The sequence below is a fragment of the Perognathus longimembris genome, chromosome 5 (genome assembly GCF_023159225.1).
Source record: "Perognathus longimembris pacificus isolate PPM17 chromosome 5, ASM2315922v1, whole genome shotgun sequence".
NCBI classification, from domain to species: domain Eukaryota; kingdom Metazoa; phylum Chordata; class Mammalia; order Rodentia; family Heteromyidae; genus Perognathus; species Perognathus longimembris.
The window spans coordinates 3,389,577-3,408,930 of NC_063165.1; the positions used below are offsets into that span (position 1 = coordinate 3,389,577).

General features: G+C 54.7%; 1 protein-coding gene across 1 annotated transcript in view; it reads left to right on the forward strand.

The window, feature by feature from the left end:
• Positions 1 to 19,354, forward strand: part of Dscam (DS cell adhesion molecule) — a 305,816-nt gene that overhangs the window by 218,712 nt on the left and 67,750 nt on the right. Inside the window, exons 15-17 of the mRNA XM_048346574.1 lie at positions 1,164 to 1,331; positions 9,176 to 9,246; positions 19,064 to 19,304. Of these exons, the coding sequence (XP_048202531.1) occupies positions 1,164 to 1,331; positions 9,176 to 9,246; positions 19,064 to 19,304 (480 nt within the window). The remainder of the gene's footprint in view (positions 1 to 1,163; positions 1,332 to 9,175; positions 9,247 to 19,063; positions 19,305 to 19,354) is intronic.

A 19,354-nucleotide genomic window follows, 5' to 3' on the forward strand; every position in this document is an offset into this window, starting at 1 on the left:
CCCTTTGCCTCTGTCTCCTGACCTCCTGCCCTGGCACCACCGAGGCAGGTGTCTCCGTGTCACACCCTTCCATCTCCAGGCTTCCCAAGGGATTCCTTGTCCTTACACTGTAGCGCGCAATAGCAATCGTCAGCGCCCGATGCGCGCTATTCCCGGAGACGGCGTTCAAAAGCTTGGCACTTGCCGTTTACCGGGCCTTCTATTAAACACGTGCTCCCTATGCATCTGCTCTCCCTGGCGCTGAGCTAGCACCAGGAATAGAGCCGGACATTACAAGTGTGCCCCCTGCCCTGCAACAGAGAACGCCTGGGTCTTGGGCATCACAGGAAGGAAGCCAAGGAGGGCAGGACTCTGTAATCTACCCCTCTAGCCACTTGCAGGAGCCTCTCCACTCTTCTACACCCAACACTAGCCTATTATTGGCAGTCCCTAATCGACAGGGAAGCTCCAAGCCCAGGTTCTGCCCGTCCCAGACTCTGTGACAGCTCTGTACCACGGGGAGGCACGACTGCTTGCACGAACTGTGTTTGAAAAAATGGCTCTCACAACAAAAGATTTGGCATGAAAAGGTCTCGGTCATCTCAGAGTCCGTGCGTGTGTGCCTAGCAAAGTTGAGACTGGCTTGTGTGGGATCGTCTTCAATTTTCACACTTTCTGTCTGGGGAAGAACGGCCTATGCCACAGCTGGAGTCTGGCTAGCTCTGAGTTATCGCGTAGAACTTCATTTTTGAGGGGAGGCGGAGAGAGCATGGCCTTCGGAGTCGACACCGTAGTCACTGTATTGCCCTGTCCAGTAAGGACTGACCGGTGGCCAGGCGCTGCGTAGCATGGGTGCCCACCGCTTGCGTTTGCCTTGGCCGACCTTCCCGGGTCCCCAGCCCCGTTTCCTCCGTCCCCTCCCCGAGTTGAGCTCCCCTGCGGCCCCATGGCGTGGATAACGAGTGTACGATTCGATCTCGTGCTCCCTCTCATGCCCAGCTCCCAATGACAACTGTCAATATTGTATTGAGATTTCCCTTTAGGTGTAATTTTTTTCCATCCTTCCTTTCTTTGCTGTTTAAATTTTTTTTTTAATTCCTACTTGTGAACTTTTAAAGGCAGAGGAAAAAAACTGACATCTCTATCTCTTCTTTTTTGAAAAAACAAAAAACAAAACCCCAAAGACTCGTGGGATTCTGCTCAGAGAACCAAAGATGTTTCCCCTCAGCTGAACTCGGCCACCATCATTGATATCCACCCTTCCTCCACCTACAGCATCCGCATGTACGCCAAGAACCGGATCGGCAAGAGCGAGCCCAGCAACGAGCTCACCATTACAGCAGATGAAGCAGGTAGGTCATACGGGCGGGGGGGGGGGGCAGGGGAGGGCGGGACAGGAGCCCAGCTACCCACTCCGGGGCTCAGAGGCAGACGCGTTCCCGTTCTGGGTGACTTGTGTGTGTGTGGGTGTGTCTGTGGGTGTGTACTTCGCATCCTTCTATGCCCATGGTGCTCCGCCTCTACCACTGAAGGACTCTCCCTCTTCAGATTCTTCAGATAGGATATAAGTTAAGAATCTCATGCCCAAGACTGAAAGGAAAGACGTGAAGCTAAGAGCTTGGTGAGGTTCGGGGGAAACGCTCGCAGCTCCCTTGCGTGGGCACACGGGACCCAGAGAGAAGGAAGAGCCACGGGCACGTTTCCTGGCTAAGGCCAGGGCAGTCGCAAGCACGGAAGGGATGGACAGACGCTCGCTTGGGGAAAACAGCAGGGGTGTGCGGTGTGGGGGCAGGGGGAGGTACAGGAGACTGGCTAGAAAGAGCACGCTTGTAAAAGAAGCCTCCTTGCTCTTGTAGCCGTTAAAACGACTTCATCCTTCACGTTGAAATGTTCGAAGGTAGAGCTGAGTATTACGAAGCCGGTCGAAACCTCTCCCGCCATCCTCCCACCTGGAGATGACTTAGAACCTTCTAAGTCACGTCTGCAGCCTGTTCCATCACTTGTACGCCCGTGTGTGCAAACCCCGCCCCGAACATGTACACGCCTGTGCACACACGAAGCATGCACATACACAAAATGTGTACACCCCCCTCCCATATATACCCACGAGGCAGGCACACGTACGGCCATATCCACCGTCTTGGTCTAATCATGGTTACTCAGGGTGAGGCTAATTGATATATATATATATATATATATATATATATATATATATGTATGTATTTCACTGAGCAATGGATGCTGCCCGCAAAAGGGGAAGAAGCCGCGAGGATTGTCTGGCCCCCAAACCCACCTTGCTTTCTCCTACCATCCCTCAACACTCTCCTTTTCCACCCCCCAGAGTGATGCGATCGCGGACCTTGTCACTGGCAGGCTTCCACTTTCACCAGATTGTGCTTGACGTGAGCACGTCCTCCCCCGGTGACAGCCTTGGGAAGAGCCACGGAGCCTCGATCTCTCTCGAGTCCTTCCCTTCTCTGGTCCAAGGCGACGTCTTCCCGCTGTGTATTTAGCAAGTCCCACATGTCAGAGGTGTCCTTGGCGTTCAACTCGACGTGCAAAGCACCCCCCGGAACGAAGAATATGGCATGCCTTGCGCCGTTTCCGCGATTAAATTCCAAGAAGTAGGGTCGGCAACGTTTTGCCGACTCTCTTCGTTTGTGTGTAGGTCGTTAGTGCCTTCCAGAAAGCGAGTTCAAGCGTGAGACTCCTGGGTGGCAGAGAAGGGCCGGTATTCCTGCGTATTCAGGGAGCGAGCTCCCCATCCCCCCACCCGGGTTGTCGGCCTTGTGCCCGCGCGCTCCGCCTCCCTCCCGTCCACCCGTCTGACACCCTGCCGTCTCGACAGGAGCTGTGCATTTCCCAGGGTGCCTTGCACCGCGGCCCCCCTCACGGCCATTAGACCACTGCTGTGGTCGCTCGCTATTTCTCCTCTCTCTCGCCACCTCTGCGGCAGTTGCCGGTTGCCATGGCAGCGGCTCGGCAGAACAGGTGCACCGTCCCGGATGCTGATCGGCAGGGCACCGTCTGACCTCGCTGCAGGAGGAGGCAAAAAAAAACCGCACCCCTTTGGGCTCCTTGTCGGGCGCCTCGTTCCTGTCCAGATGAGCTGTGGGCAAACGCAGGGCTCGAGCGAAGCCGGTCTTTGTCGTCGCGGTGCAGAGGCTCGCGTGAATGAAACCCAAAGTCATTGTCCGTGCAGGACTTAGACGCCACTGCAGTGCGGCGGTCGCTTCCGGCCGTCTCTGGGCGGGCTGGGGTCCCGCGGTCGGGTCTTTTCCACGTGTGCTGCTCCCATCCAGGCAAGCTTAGAGATCAGGCCTCAAGCAAGGAAAACACTTAGGCAGGGCCGCTTCTGGACCCTACGCACTGTTGCCGGGATGTAATAAGCGGGCGTCTCAGACGCCGGTGCTCACCTCTGTCTGCATGCAGATCCGCGGGACTGTGAGGTGCTCAGCGCTGAGTCCCACGCACGCTCTGCTTTGAGGCAGCCCCACCCAGCGGCCCCCGCGCGGCCCTTCCGTGCCCTCCTCCTCCTCCGCCTGCCTGCCCCTCCTACCTGCCCACTGCACGCTCTGGCTCTCCCTTTCTGTGCGTCCCGTGTGAGGCACGGTGCTGTCCCCAAGTCCCAGGTGAGGAGATCTTCTCCAAGTGGCCTTTGGGGGGAACGTCTTCCTTTCTCCGGGGACCTCCGTGCCCCGAGTGACACAGGCGACAGGGACAGTGAGGGACACACGATTCCTTCCCTTGTATGTGCTTGCACACCTTGGGACGTGAGTGGGCGTGGGAAGAGGGTTGAACGCGCCCTGGAAATTTGTAAAGTGCGGATCTGCTGGCCCTGCCCCACGGCACGGCTAGAAGGCAGAGGAAGAGGAGGCTGGGAACAGAGACGCCCGCCCCTCCAGGGCCTGGGGGGGGGGGAGGGCTCGGCTCGGGTCCGCCTAGGGCTGGGGAGAATCTTTTGAATCAGCTGTGGATCTTTTAAAATCCGTCTTCTGTGACGCGCACACACATGCGCTTCCACCCCACTTAGACACGCCTGACCTGGGCCAGCCGCCGCGGGGCGCGGGGCGGAGATCAGGCCGTCTGGCACGCTCTTCTCGGCCCCCTGACAAAGGGGAAGCGGAGCGAGTAAGTGGAGACACTGTCAGAGTTCACAAGTTCAGCTCTTAATGGACCCGGGGCGCGGCGGACTTCCCAGGTCCCGATCAGCCCGTCGCCTCCGAGGCCCACCCTCGCCCATAGACCGGCTTCCCCATTAGCGCCCGCGCCCCGAGGCCACACGTCCCTCGGGGTCCCGCGGCCCCGTGGGGCGGCGCTCATCTTGTCATCCTCTGCGTGGCGGATCCGCGCATAGCACACGGAAGCCGGATTGGGCAGGGGCTCGTGGGAACGCCCCAGCCCGTCGGACGGTGGGTGGGAGGCTCGCACCCCAGAGAGGTGGTCACCGCACGGAAGCGTGGGGTTCCCGGTGAAGCCCGCCCCTTTGTAAATCAAAAGAAATCACGAGCCTCCTTGCTGTTCCTCACGCGCTAGTCTTGCTGTCTCTCCTGGAATGTTCTGGAGTGTTCTTTTCCCGTCTTCCTCGCTGCTTTCAGGTCACTTGGCTCAAATATCATCTCCACACATCCTAGCCTTGGCACCCTGCTAGAATCCAGCCCGCTCCTCTCTGGTGTGCGTTGGCTTCTTTGCTTTCTACTCTTTCCAAGAGCCTGAACCACATGTAACGGGTCATGTAAGATGCTGGCCTGTGTTAGTCATGCTCTAGTGTTCACGCGCACGCACACACACATGCGCACACACACGCGCACAGAAAAACGGTTACCTGTTTTGTTCAGGATAGAATCTGTATACCTAGCACAATGTTTGACACGTAATACGGCCTCAATATTTTATTGCTTCCTATGTCGTCATGAAATAAGAAATAAGCCAGCCTTCTTTGGAACTTACGCATCACTATCTTATTGTATTTTATTTTTACTAAACAATGGTCCTATTTGCTTAAAGAAGAATACCCGTCTCTCCTCCCCGGTTCCTGTTAAAGATGAACATCTGCTTGTAAGCCCACGCGGGGATTCCTCGCTCCCTTTCGGAACGTCTAACCCACTTTCCTGCTCCAGTTCTAGCCCTGGCTAGGACCCAACACGTGAATCCCGGATAAGGAAACCCGAGCCAGGCGACCGGCTTGGAGAGGGTCCCCCCAGAGCGGCCCAGCCCGGCCGCTGGGCTCCAGGACTCTGGCTGCTGTGTGCTCCACATGGAGGCCTGCGAGGGGGGAGGTCGAGGGCGGAACGGGGCGGCCAGGTTTGCCTCCTTACCCGTGGCGGGGAGCGAGGGAGGGGCTGGAGGGGCGGCGGGAGACCTGGTGGGCCCCGTGCGAGCTGTTGGCAAGCCGCTGGCCCCAGAAGGACGGGGACCGGCCGGTGAGTGGCCAGAGGAGGAGAGCGGGGGCCCCGGCGGGAGGTATGGAAATCGGGGGAAATGCCCTGTGTCACGTTGTCTCCCGCCAAAGAGAACTGGCAACGACTCCCTTGCCTTTTACCTTCCCAAGTATATTACGAATTGCAAATACCATCTCCATTTATTGCTACTCTACAGACTGGTCGGCTTTGACCCTTGTAGAAATGCAGTTGTTATCTATTTTGGAAAAAAGATGTTAATTATTCATCTTTATTTGTAGCTCCCTCTTCCCAAGAAAAAGCTAAGTCTTCTAGGTTCAAGAACAAATACAAACCCCATATGATATACATTGATTATATATATATATGGATATACATGTATGGGTATATATATATATATATATACATATATGTGTGTGTAGCTTCAATTTGGGAGCATATAAGTAAATTATTAAATGTCACATGTCAGCACAACTTTTAAGTTGAATAACTAAACACCCTAGGAATCATGCCTAGAATTAGGAACTGAACCTGCCTTCAGTTGTAACTTTATGGAAATTATCTGTAAAATGAGAATCTATTGCGGGGGGGGATAGAAATTCACAGCTCTGGTCCTATAAGGAAAGCCCTAAAATTATGGAGGAAAAGACTTACTAGTTTTATAATTTACGAAGTTATCATTGTGTCTTAGAAAAAATTCAATCAACTTCATAAAAAGCAAGCCAAAAAGAAAAAAGAAAAAAAAAAAAAACCTTCCTAATTATATGGTGCTCAGTTCTAAGATATGTTGTTGTTTTTCTTTTCAATTTGTTTGGATGGTGTCTACCACTTTTCTTTTTAAGAGCAGACCCCCCAACCATTTCCCCTGAGAAAATGGACAGATCAACCTACGAAGTGTACCCAGCCCCTAATGGCTCCACCCTAAAGGTCTGACAATGCCCAAAGGGTCCGTTCTGTGACGGAGGGGGGACATTCCATCCTCCCTTCCATTACAGTGCGGCCTCCACAAACATGCATGAGCAGACTAGAGGGAAAATGTCCCTGATTCACGATTGCCTCATGAACTTGACGTTTTCTAGAGGGCTCTCGGGCAGACGTGTGACTACTTTTGTTTATGAATCCATCTTCATGAACATGTGAGTCTGTACCTGCCACCTCTCACCTGAGAAACTCGTCAGAGGCTACAGGCCATCACACCCTGGAGAGTCAAGACGAGGGGGAAACCTGATAGTCCTTCCAATTCCACACTGACTTGCTGATAAACTCAGATGAGCACCATTAGGCTGAAATGCTCTAGTGTCCGTATAGACATCGCTCTCAAAATAGTTTTGCAAAGAGGATCTCCATGCTTCTAGAGTATCAGGATATAAAAAGAAATCCCTGCTCAAGTTCTCCCTTGGTAGGAACCCAGTTTCCTACCTAAAGGACTTGGCCATGTAAGCGGAAATTAGGCTCGGAGCTCTGACAGTAGTGATCCCATTTGCTGGGTGCCAGCTTCTCTCTTGGTTACTGTCCTGGAAATTCACTTCAATGCTAATAGAACCTTTCCGGGATTAAATAACCCCCCGAGATTACGGTGCCCCTGTGTCGAGCCACACCGATGTAAGTTGGGAACGGTATGATGGTAACGGGCTACAAAGGACACTGGAATGGATTTCAGAAGTGTCGTTGACTAGGCTGGGACTAGGGGCACATTAAACTCCTTCCTTCTCTCTCTCTCCAACTCTTGTCTCAAAAGACACCGTGATACCCACATTTCCCTTCAGATTCATAGCAAATGATCTTGCTGGAAAGTTCCTTCTTCCCTTGGCATCCGTTCTGGTCCTTGCAGCCCTGACCTGTGGAGTTAGCCATCCACTGACCTTCTCCGTGCCGTTGGACAGTCTCCCAACTCCATCCACCCTTCCCATTGGACAGCAAGGCTGAGCAGCGGTGTTTGCCCCCTGGTGGTCCCTCCCCATGTTGTCCTTGAACTCCAGGGGGCCTGGTCCCTGAAATCCAGGGCGGTCTCCCTTCTGCAGGCCCATCGTGCGTGTCTGAGCCCTGCTGCTCTGCCTCCACTTCCCCATTCTGACTTCCCGCCTTCCTGTTCCATCGCCGCGCGCCTGGGCGTCCCCGGGACCTGCCTCTGCAGATTCAACCAACTTCACACTGGAAACACTTTTTAAAGAAATGTCGGCACCCAATACACACGGACGTCTCCTCCTGGATATTATTTTCTAAGCAACGTATTAGGTTGTTAGTAGTATATTGTACTAGGCTTTCGAAGTCAACTGGAGACAATTTAAGTGCTCCGCAGGGTGTGTGAGTGTTCTCTGCAAGCATTCAGGGGAGAGACTCGAATGTCCTCAGCCTCTAGTGTGCCCAGAGGGGCGGACGCCATTTCCCCAAGGGTACCCAAGGCAGGGTCGGAGGTTTTATTGTTTTAGAATGGAATCAGGTTTAAACCGGCTTCTCTCCGATTTACCTCTTCTTTCTGTGATAATAAATACCTTCAGTTTGCAATGGTAATTGTGTTTTTATAATTATGGAGGCTAACCAAGCCTATTGTTGTCATAACACTGAGATGTATGTCTAGATATAGATAGACACATCTATCTACTTATAGATAGATAGATAGATAGATAGATAGATAGATAGATAGATGTATATCCTATCCCTTTATAGAGAGAAGGAAAACAAGCCACGGCATTTTGTGTTCAGCAGAAGCCTGCACAGCTAATGAGTGACAGAGCTAGAATTCAGACCCAGGTAGAGAATTCACGTGCTCAGGACCTGAGCATCCATGATACGGCTCAAAACTTCCTCTTGGCTAAGAGGAAACCGTGTGCCGCGGGCGTGTGCCTACCCATCTACCTTCCGCCTTTCCCTCTTCCATTTCCCAGCCTCCCCCAATTCTCCTGCCTCCACTCCCTCTTCCGCCCCCCCCCCCCCGCGGGCCATCCAGCCTTGTGCACCGGCGAATCCACAGAAATGGCTCTTTCATGGTCCAGAAGTGAGCTCAGGCCTGTCAGTTCCAAAACGTTTTGTTGGTTTTGAATCCTAACCAGTCTCCCTCTCCCTCTTACCTTTCTATTGGCTTCCACCTCCCAGAGGAGAGCTGAGCGCACGCCGAGCGGTGGGGCCGTCTTTCAGCGCGTGCGTCTGAGGCCCTGATTAGATCACAAGCCCTGGGGGGGGGGGTAGAATTCTTGACCTCCACCTAGTAATGGAGCCGACTTCTCCTGGGGAGTCAGGGACTCACCGTGGAGTGAGATTGCCCCACAGTGACCCCTGATTCCGCACGGCCTGAGAAAGAGATTGCTGGGACGCCGCCCCGGCTTTCCTTCTCCGGCTTTGCCGCTTCCGTGCGCTGGCAGAGCTTGTGGCTCACGCGAGAGTTTAATGGGAGAGGGCAAAGCGCGAGCCATCCGAGAGACCCACGGAGAGAAGAGTTCTGGTCCCCCCTCCCACGCACACACCGCTCTTTGCACACCCACCCCATACACAGGCGTGCAACGCGCGTAGTCTCCCGATGGCTTCACCTTACCCCACACCGTGCTCAGACTTGGGCCCCGCGAACCAAGCTGTCCCAGATCTCCTGAGGAGAAACGCGGTGACAAGTCCCCGCCCCCCCCCCCCCCGTTCCTTTCTCACAAAGGTGTAGACACACGAATCAAACAGTGTCCACACGGTGAGTCTGCCCACCCTCGCTGGGACCCCCCCTCCCCCCCCGCCCCCCGTGGGAGCACCTGCGCGCCTGGCCGTCCGCCTTGGAACGCCCTGCTAACCTGCCTGTGGGTTTTTGGTCCTTACAGCTCCCGACGGTCCGCCTCAGGAAGTTCACCTGGAGCCCATCTCCTCTCAGAGCATCAGGGTCACCTGGAAGGTAAACCGCACCCGTTGTCTGTGTTCCGGCACTTTCCCCCACGCGCGTGAACCTCCCGCTCCCGGGTCACAAGGGCATCGGGTTACTAGCGGTGATGGGAAACGTTATTTTCCAAGAATTCGACAGGCAGCCCTTTTCTTAAAACACAGCACGTGCGTGTGGCCTTTCGGGATTCTTAGAAATATGTGGCTCGGTGATTTCGTCACAGCACAAAACCTCGCCGTGTATGCTTGTACACACGAGGGGAGGCGGTCCCCCCAAGGCCGTTGGTGACGCCGTTACCATGCCCACGAGCGACCGCGTGGCTGTGTACATCCTGATGACTACTCCATCAGACTCTGCGTCTAAAGAGAAGGAAGCTGGGGCGCCTGGGAAATAGTGACACGGGGGAGGGTTGAAGGAGCAAGTGTGAGCAAGCCCTCGCGGTGCCCCTCGCCAGCGGGCTAGCCGCGTCCTCAAGAAGGCCCCTGGGTTTCCTCGCCGGGAAGAGGAGCCGTGGCCGTGGCCGCGTCCCCGTAGCTCCCGGCGGCCAGGCAGCGCGGCCGTGGCTTTCCGAGCGCGCTCTCTCCGGGAAGCCGGCCTGGTGCCCTGTGTTGCGGCACGGGACCGCGGCCGGGGGGACCCGCCGCCCCGCGGATCTTCGGGTCATGGTGTGTCTATTCACTTGCTACCTGGAGATGCCTTGAGGATTGTCCCTGTCCTAGAGGAAGGTGGTAGTGACCGCCTCGGGGCGAACGCCGCGGGATCCGATGAGCTGTCCCTGGGTGGAAGCTTCTGTCTTAGTCCAGGGCTGGATTCCTGTCACTCCATGGCGTTTGGCCCTGACAGCTTCCTATAACCCCCACCCCCTTTTTGGGGAGGCAGCCAACCACCTCCTCCCTGAGCCCCTCCAACCCAATCCACTGTCCTCGTAGGCTCGCCGTCTAAGGGCTCCTTCATCGAACGTGTGACCTCTGAACACAAAGCCGGGTTTTCCTGGCTGGGGTCGGCACCGCCTTTGATAGCCGCACAGGTGCGTGGCAGCCCGCACACTCTGCGGGGGCTCTGTGTGGACCCCCCCAGCCCACAAGCCGTGCACAACGGGGCCCCGGCGGCCGCGCCGACGGCGCGGACGGACGAGGCCCGCGCCGGAGCTGCGGGCCGCCTTTGTGAGCGCTTCCGCCCCCGCGGGCATCACGCACGCCCGACCGTGGAAGGCGCTCAGCGAGCCCTCGCTTCCTATCGCAGACGCAGCGCCGGCTCAGCCCGCCTCCCCAGAGCGGCCGTGCCATCCCCCCCGCCCCCTCCAGCCCTGCACAGTCCCTCACCCACTGGGTTCTTACCGCGGCCTCGAGAGCCTGGGGGCTCTGTGGACGCGAGTGTCCGCGCTCCTCTCCGCGGAGGTGGGGGTCTCGTGGGCGGTTCCCCCACCCCCCCCCCACGTGGCTACGGGTGACCATTGTGTGCCGCTGGGCACACCCCCCCATAGCCGGTGTGGGCTGAGAAATTGCTCCTCCTCCCAACTCCCCCCACTGGCCTCGAACCCCGGTCCATTCTCGGCCCCATAAGCACCTGCCGGAGCTCAAGTTACGCAACAAGCGTTCGAACGCCGCCGCCAGGGTAACCAAGACGTGTGTCGTTTTAATCGAAAGGTTACATTAACAGAGAGCGGATGGCGTAACACGCACCGTGTATGGGGTAAGAATGTCTAGGAAGGCCAAGAGGGCAGAAGAAAGGAGGAGGTAGGAAAGAGAAAGAGGGGTGCCCCCAGGGAGGAGCTCGGTTCCCCGAGCCGGGATGGGAACGTCGGGAATGGTGAGAAGCCACTCGTGATGGGGAAAGTCTTCCTCGGCACGGAGCAACTGGCCCGCAGAGGCAGAGACCAGGCTGAGGGCAGCGCTGGGGTTGGGTGGGAAGGCGGAGGGCCGTTCTAACTCTGAAGGTCCCGCCGGGACACCTAGGGGCCCGGTACTGGCGCGACGTGTTAGATTTATTGAGTTATCATCGTGCAAGCCTTCTGTCTCACAAAGGAAGCATTCCTCCCTTCCTCGTTTACTTTTGCTTTCACCAAAGCAGCGTTTCAGAGTTTGAATGTGTCAGGTCTAGCCAAGAGATAAGGAACCCTGACATCAGATCAAGACACCCCAACTCACGCTCGTCACCCCGCCTTTGCCGTCACCCCTGCCTGCTCGGGGGCCCCCCGGTGTCCTAGTCTTTCCTGTCACAGTCTGGAACCCGTTGGAGGCCTTCTTCGGAACTTGATCCAGGCCCTGGCTGTGCCCGAGTCCCCAGGAAGACGGCTGACTTCCCAGGGCGGAAGCGTGACATCTCTGTCCCCTTGGTGGTGCTCAGGAGATTCCGATTGCCAGGCCCCGCAGCCCACCCACCCAAGTGGGTGCCCTCCGCTGCTCTGTGAACCCCTCAAGGGCGCACGGAGCACCTTGCTCCTCTTACAACGTCCCGTGTAGGTAGCACTTGATGGACGAGCACGTCGCTGGGTGAGCCGTGTTCCGAGAGCAGCGGGTGGCGGCGTGTTCGTATTCAGCTGTGGCCCCGGGCGCGGCTACCTGCTCAGGATCCGCAAAGGGCTGGCGTTGTCATACGAACATCCAGCCCTTCCTGCTCTGAAGCAGCCCCGGGCAGACAGCGATGGGTCCCCAGAGACGTTCAACCAACCCATCGCTTTCCTTGGAGGTCCCCCTCATCAGCAACCGGAAAGCAAAGGGCAGTGAATTCCTGGTGTACGTCAGGACGCGGGTCTACACGCCCCACCGAGGCCGGCACGCGGGCTGGTGTCCACAGCGGTGCTGGAAGGGAAGCTCCGGCCTTATCTGCCCCGTGTGGGAAGTGTCCTGAATCTCCTTCTGCCTGGCCGTTGCGTAGCCCTCTCGGCTCAGCCGTGGGGTTGAGCTGCTCTCAAGGAACCCAGGCTCCGCTTGCAGGCAAATTCACCTGCTCCCGGCAGGCCCTCTGTTCTAGTTCCCAGGCTCAGGGTGTGGCGGCGTATGCTGGAGACCTTTCCACGGTTTCCCTTTTCCTCTCTCCTCGCCTCTTCTCTTCCTTCTCTTCTCTTCTCTTCTCTTCTCTTCTCTTCTCTTCTCTTGTCTCTCTCTCTCTTTCTCTCTGGGATACTGGGACAAAAGATGCTTCTGGTCAGAATAATATTGAAAGTGAGTTAAACTTCCTGTTAAGTACATCATCCATAAGTGTAACCATGAAAACGCAGAGTAACGCGTGTGACCATGTGAGGAATGCGGCGTATATTTTGAGATACGACGCACAGAAGAGTTGGCAGACGCTAAGTACATCTGTGCATTGGAAATGAGGTATTGAAAGTATTGAATCCTAGCCTGCTGCTGGTATAATCCTGAGAATTGTGGTTCCAAGCTAGCCTGGACAAGAACATCCATGAGACTTTTATCTCCAGTTCATTACCAAAAGGCCAGATGTGAAATTATCATTCAAGTGGCAGAACAGTAGCCTTAGGAAGAAAAAAAAAGGTAAGAGTACCTAGGCCCTGAGTTCAAGCCTTAGGACTCTCTCTCTCTTTCTCTCTCTGTCTCTATCACTCTCTCTCTCTTTCTCCCTCTCATGCACACACACACACACACACACACACACACACACACACACACACTCATTTTGCTGAAATTCTATTTCAGCATGGGAATCAACCTGAAGAACCGCTCTCATTCCTCCCAGGCTTTTGAACTTACTTATTGGCTGCAGGGAATTGATAGGCATAGAGGATGCAAATATAAACAAAACCTACAAAAATAATCATGGAGCATGGTGGCTCTCGGGCAAAGGGGGCCCGTTGAGTGGCAACCCTAACTTTAACATCTGGCTTGGGTCCTGGTCCCAAGTGGCTGTGGAACACACTGGCATTTCTAGTAATTGGAAACCCGGTGAGATTTGCCTATCGGATGGATGGATGGATGGATGGACAGATGGACAGATGTACAGACAGATATAATTTTACATCATTTCACAATAGATGAACAGGTAGGGATTTAAAGGTATTTAGTAGGCCACCTCAGAGAGTTACCAGTTCTCAGAACATAGTCATTTACTTTCAGAAGGAAGCGAGTGTACCAAGCCAGCATTATAAATTAACTGTCATCTATCAAGTATGTGAATCGATGAACACGCGTGATTTAATATGCTTAGTTTTCTTTCACAGATGTTGTAAGCACACACACACACACACACACACACACACACACACACACACAGGTGGCATTCTCCTCTTTCCAAAGAGCTCAAGTAAGGAAGCTAAGTTACTAAACGGAACCCCGATGTTAGGGTGAGAAATCAAAGACAAAAAGAGGGCAGGAGGTGAGACATACATACATGAACACCAAAGTGACGCGTCCAGTCTCCTAAAGCAAAGAGGAGCCGAGACACCATTGTACTGCTCATCCTGAGTGGAGAAAGTTGACCGAGGTCAGTGGGAAGGAGACCAGCCAGAATGAATCCATCGCCTTCACGTGGGACATTTCCAGGCTGACTATATTACTTGCAGTTGCGACGATCAATGTAAAGGAAGGAGCTTGGTCTTGACTCGGTTTCCGAGGGTTCCATTCAGGTTGCTGGATTCCACCGTGGGCACAGTATCACGGTGGCAGTAGCCGGTGTGAGACGGGGCGTTCATTTCCCGTGGGCAGGAAACAGAAAGGGAGGCAGGATGGGGCCAGGGACAAAACACCTCCACGAATCTGCCCCAGTGACGGACTTCTCCCACCTCCTAAAGTTTCCAGAACGTCCCCAAATCACACCACCAACGACATTTCCCTGGAGACATTTCCCTGTCACATCCTGATACTTTTTTGGCTTGTTGACCCGAGGAGGGACAGAAAGCACAGAGCACGCTACTTTCAGAGTTGTTTCGCGAATTCGAACACTTTCAATTTAATGCACTAAGAGGTAACTACCTCTATTTTAAGATAACCTCCTTTTAAAACAAAATCCCTCTTTGTGTAAAAAAAAAAAATAACCTTTGAAAGCTAATTTTAAATTCTTCCCAATCCTGTGACGAATCTTCCTATTTAAGATATTCCTTTGAAAAACTTTAATTTGAGCCTACAAATACACGCTCTTTGTGCTTTATTACAGATGTATAGGAAATAAAATAATTTTCCCCTCATGAAATAGAGTGTCTTCCCCATTTCCTCTGCCAGTAACAATCTAAAGTTGGAAAGTATTTTTTTCCAATTAAAAATAACTTCAGGAGGCTGATTCTTATTCACAAGAATTTCCAGAGCAACACAGTAACTGCTGCTGTGTCCTGTGTCTCCGTGGACCCATGCAAAAGCGACGGCTCTGTGCACTTCCCCATGCTTCTGGAACATTCTAACAGGTGATCAGGCAAACAGAGTAGCCTACTGGATAGTTTTTTTTTGTGGTGTTTTGTTGGTTTTTTTTTTTTTTTTTTTTAACATTCTGCTTCAATACCCATACCTCGGGTTGATGCCTGCAAATCCCTTGCATTTCGGTGCACGCCATGCATTCTCCAGCGATAGATTAGAAGCGGAGGTGAGCAGCTTCGCAGGAGAAACACCGTCCCAACTAAGTCACCACTAGCTACAGTCATCTGCAGGGGGCAGATTTTCACACACACACACGCGCACACACACACCACACAGGAGATCGCGGTCCGTGAAAACGTCACGAGTCACGGCCTGCCTTTCAGGAAGAAAGGAGGTGAGGTGGCCCCCTCGTGCCGCTCTGAGTCCCAGGCTCCCCTCCCCCGCCCTCTGTCTTGGTCTTTGTGCCCCTTGAACGCCCAGGTTGCCTTGGGAACAGGACCGCCGAGGCTGCCCAGGCTCAGAAGTGAGTTCACCATCGCCCCGCACAGCTCCGCCCCCATGCACACCTGCGCTTCTTCCATTTGAGAAAAACGCTTCCACGTTCTGTGGCCCTGGGACCCCCGCCTTGGAGGGCTTGCCGCTGGTACTCGCTTATTAGCGAGGCTGGGTGAGAAGTGGCCTCCGCGGCCCCCTGCCGCTGTGGCCACTGCTGGTGTTCATTCCGCCTTCCTTGACCCCTGGGTCGTCCCTAGAGGCTCTGGGTCCCACGGGGCACCGCCCCACGTTGAGTCCTGGACCTGCTTGGGCGGGGCCCAGACCGCTGGCGTGCCCCGGCTCACGGACTGCGGTATCCCTGCTCTTGACGTCCATCCCCGCTTCCCGTTCTCTGCGTGGGCCTCCTGCAAGATCTGCACGACCTCAGAGTCTCCTAGGAGATCCTCTCCTGCCTGGGCTCCGGGTGTGCTTCCCCGTACACTGCCCGGGCTCTGAGTATACTTCCTGGCACACGCGAGCGCCTCCTGACATACACTTCTCACTCGGGCCCTTTCCCTCTTCCACTTTCCTTCTACCATACTCTGAGCCTCCCCCCGAGCGGCTACGTCTGGTTAGGAGATGGTGCCGCTAGTGGAAGGCCTTGGCCTCTCGAGACCACCTCTGTCAAGTCTCCTGTCACTCGTCACTCACTCCTCCAGGCATCCCCGGGGGCAGAGGCTCACCCCGTTCTCTCTGACTGTGCTCCCTCAGTTCCCTTCCCAAGTCCACTCGCGGGTACAATGACAGCCAGCCAATGGCCGCGTGCTGTCCGGCTGGACAGACCGCAGCCCAACCCCGTCCCCGTGGCGGGGCAGTGTCCTTCCAAGGGAGCCCGACCGAGCTGAGATGTTGGCAGGAAAAAAAAAAAAACGGAACAAATGGATGCAGCACTGCTGTTGTCATGGAGATCAGAAGTCTTGCAAGGAAGTGGGGGTTGGGCTGGACATGGAGGCAGGAGGAAGGGGGGGGGGGCGGATGGAAGGCTGGGACCCACACAGGAGGAGCACATCAGGGCTGGGGAGGGAGTGGGGAGCACCACAGACAGCAGCCGGATGAGCACGACGCCCAGACCGGAAGGGAAAGGAGAGCAAGAGGCAGCGTCCACACGGGAGGAATGGCTCAGCCTCCTGTGAGAACACAGAACCCGTGGGATTGGAGGAAAGGTCAAGGGCCACGGACTCAGGCGAGCGGGCTGCATGGCGCAGGACGTGTGTGTGTGTGTGTGTGTGTGTGTGTGTGTGTAAAGGGATTCGTTTTGTTCTAGTCTTAAAGTTGAAGAGAGCATTCAGGATTTGCTTTAGTTGTTTTTGTGGGTTTTTTTCCCCCCAAACACTTGTTTTGGTCAAGTCCCCTTTTTTATCTGTGCTCAAGAGGGCTTGGGAGCCAGGTGAGAGTTCCCCGTCATCTGTGGGATCGTCTTAACGGATCCTTGCTGTAAACGCACGGGCCTATTGGTTAGCTACAAATGACCATCTCCCTCTATGGAACCCTTCTTTTAAGAGGGGAAAATAACGAATGAATGGCACCGTCTACGTATGCGAGCTCTCCAGAAATCGTTCTCGACCCTGGGGAGACCCGGGAAGACGGCTGGCCCCTCTCTGCATGGCCCCCCACCCGTGGGACGCAGGCCTCTGTCCAGCAGCTACGCATGGCTGTGTGTCCGGCCATCATTTCTGACCATACCCTTCCTGTCAGTCCTTCACCGGGTCTGACCTTCACTAGGTCGGGCTGTACGCACACGGCCGTGAGCATCCTTACCAGTCCACCTCGTTACACCTTGTTTATGTTCAGAACCATCCTCTTCTTGGAAATGTATTTGAAAGCATTTCCACCCTGTTGGAGTCCCGATTTGGATGGGAAGGAAGGGAGGGGGCTTAGATCCACTGCTCATGGGGGTCCTCGCATTCTGAGAGCTACAACAAGAGCCCAGGCATTTCCTGAGTGGCTGAAGGCTAGGGTAAAAATAGCAGGGATGGTTGTAGCTTTACACGATGGTGGCGGTGGTGGTGGTGGTGGTGGCAGTGGTGGTGGTGGTGGTGGTGGTGGTGGTGGTTGTTAGTGATGGTAGTCGTAGTTGATGGTAGTGGTGGTAGTTATCGTTGGTGGTGGTTGGTGGTGGCAGTGGGGGTTGGTGGTGGGGGTTGGGGTGGGGCGATCAGTGAACCCAGAAGGAGGACGGGGCTCCTTGCTGGTGGCGGTCTGCAGAAGCTCAGAGGGAATTGGCAAGGGGTTGATGAGTGAAAGGAGAGGAAGAACGAGTTTTGAGAGCCTTTTAGGGCCCTGTGTTTGGGAGTTTGGGGGCCAGGAATCTGAAAGAGAAGGTTCCATTTGTAAGCAAGCATTTCCATTTCTCCCCTGGACACAACCGTTCCGTCTGTGACGCAATTATGGGCTGTGTTTGACTTGAAAAGAAAATATCTCTGATCGTTTGGAAGTCTATCCAAAGTGTTTCTCTTCAAAATAGGAAAATGAAGGAGGGTTTTTTTGTTTGCTCTTTGCGATAAAATATTTTAAGTTCACATGGGTTATAGTGTGTGTATCAAACAAAATAATTTAAAAATCCTCTCTCGTGAATAGACTCTCTGCCAGTACTAGGGCTCGAACTCAGAGCCTCACACTCTTGCTGGACTTTCTTGCTCTGGCTGGGGCTCTATCACTTAAGCCACACCTCCAGTGTAGCATTTTGCTGGCCATTTAGAGATGGAGACTTGTGGACTCTGCTACGTAGGCTGGCCTCGTCCTACAATCCTCCAGGTCTTAGTCTCCCGAGTTGCAGGTTTGAGACAGACGTACCTGTTCCAAACACAGACATTTGGAAAGAAATAAAGACACTCACCTCCTCCCGGGACCCGAGTCTGGTAAATAAACTCAGAAGCAGAGAAATTACACTACCAATAGGTGCTTCGCAGCGCATTGGTGATTGCAAACGAGACAGCAAAGTCTTGCCGATGGAAAAAGAAGCAATGCAATAAAACATGCTTGTGACGGAACGTGACGCTTAGATACTGGAAGGATAGATGCGGTCGTAGCAGCACGGTCGGCGGAGACACCTGAGCCCTGGCTGGCTGGATGGACAGTTGGCACACGCACGCACACACGCGCACGCACACACTCCTGTGAGTGTGTGAAGAATCTACAGACACCCCGTGACTCACGGGAGCCCCCGGTCTTGCCCTTTGGCTACTAGAGGGATGGGTCAGCCAGGACAGCCTGACCGAGGGCCGAGACTCCGTGCCGTCGGATTCCTTTTCCTCTCAGGGCGCAGGGAGTTGGGAGGCGTGCATCCAGGTAAAGGAGGCATGGGTGAAGATCAAGGCACGAGCCAGCAGGCCTGTTCTGCCAGTATCACGTAGAAAATTCCAGAAACAATTTAGGAGTTTTCGTGACCTTTATGACAACGCATGTTCCAACTATTTTATCCTTCCTTGTTCATCTCCTACTACGGCTCGTTCATGAATTAAACTTTATCACTGATATTTTCACATAGAAAAAGACACACCAAGGGTTAGATCCTGCCCAGGCGCCGGAGACTCACGCATGTCATCCTAGCTACCCAAGAGGCTGAGATCTGAGGATCCTGCCGGAGCAGGGAAGCGTGTGAGACCCGTATCGCCTACTAACCACCGAGGAAGCGGAGCTGTGGCTCCAAGGGCAGAGCTGTCGCTTGGACAAAAACATCTAAGCAAGGGTGCGAGGCACTGGGTTCAATTACCAGTACCAGCGGAAAAGAAAGGGAAGGCCAGGCGAGGCCAATCGAGGAGGGAGAGATCGTTGGGTTCCCCCCCCCCGCCCCGCCCCACTGTTCAGGTAGATGGCCGATGGAGGCGTTCCCGGAGGGTCCCCTCCAGCGATGACTTTGTGCTTGTAAGTGCGAGTCGCAAACTGCAGTATTGACTTGCAGTATTGACTCTTTGTTTTGTAAGTTTCTGGGGTGCACGCCTGTCCCCCCCCCCCCCCCCGCCCTCTCTCCATGTGTTCCTTTCTCTCCGGTGCAGGCTCCCAAGAAACACTTGCAGAACGGAATCATCCGTGGCTACCAGATCGGTTACCGAGAGTACAGCACGGGGGGCAACTTCCAGTTCAACATCATCAGCATCGACACCACCGGGGACAGCGAGGTGTACACGCTGGACAATCTCAACAAGTTCACCCAGTACGGCCTGGTGGTGCAGGCTTGCAACCGGGCCGGCACGGGGCCTTCTTCTCAGGAAATCATCACCACCACCCTCGAGGATGGTAGGGCCTGGGTCCGGGTGTGGGTTCAGGGCTCGCTCATCCCTGGGCTC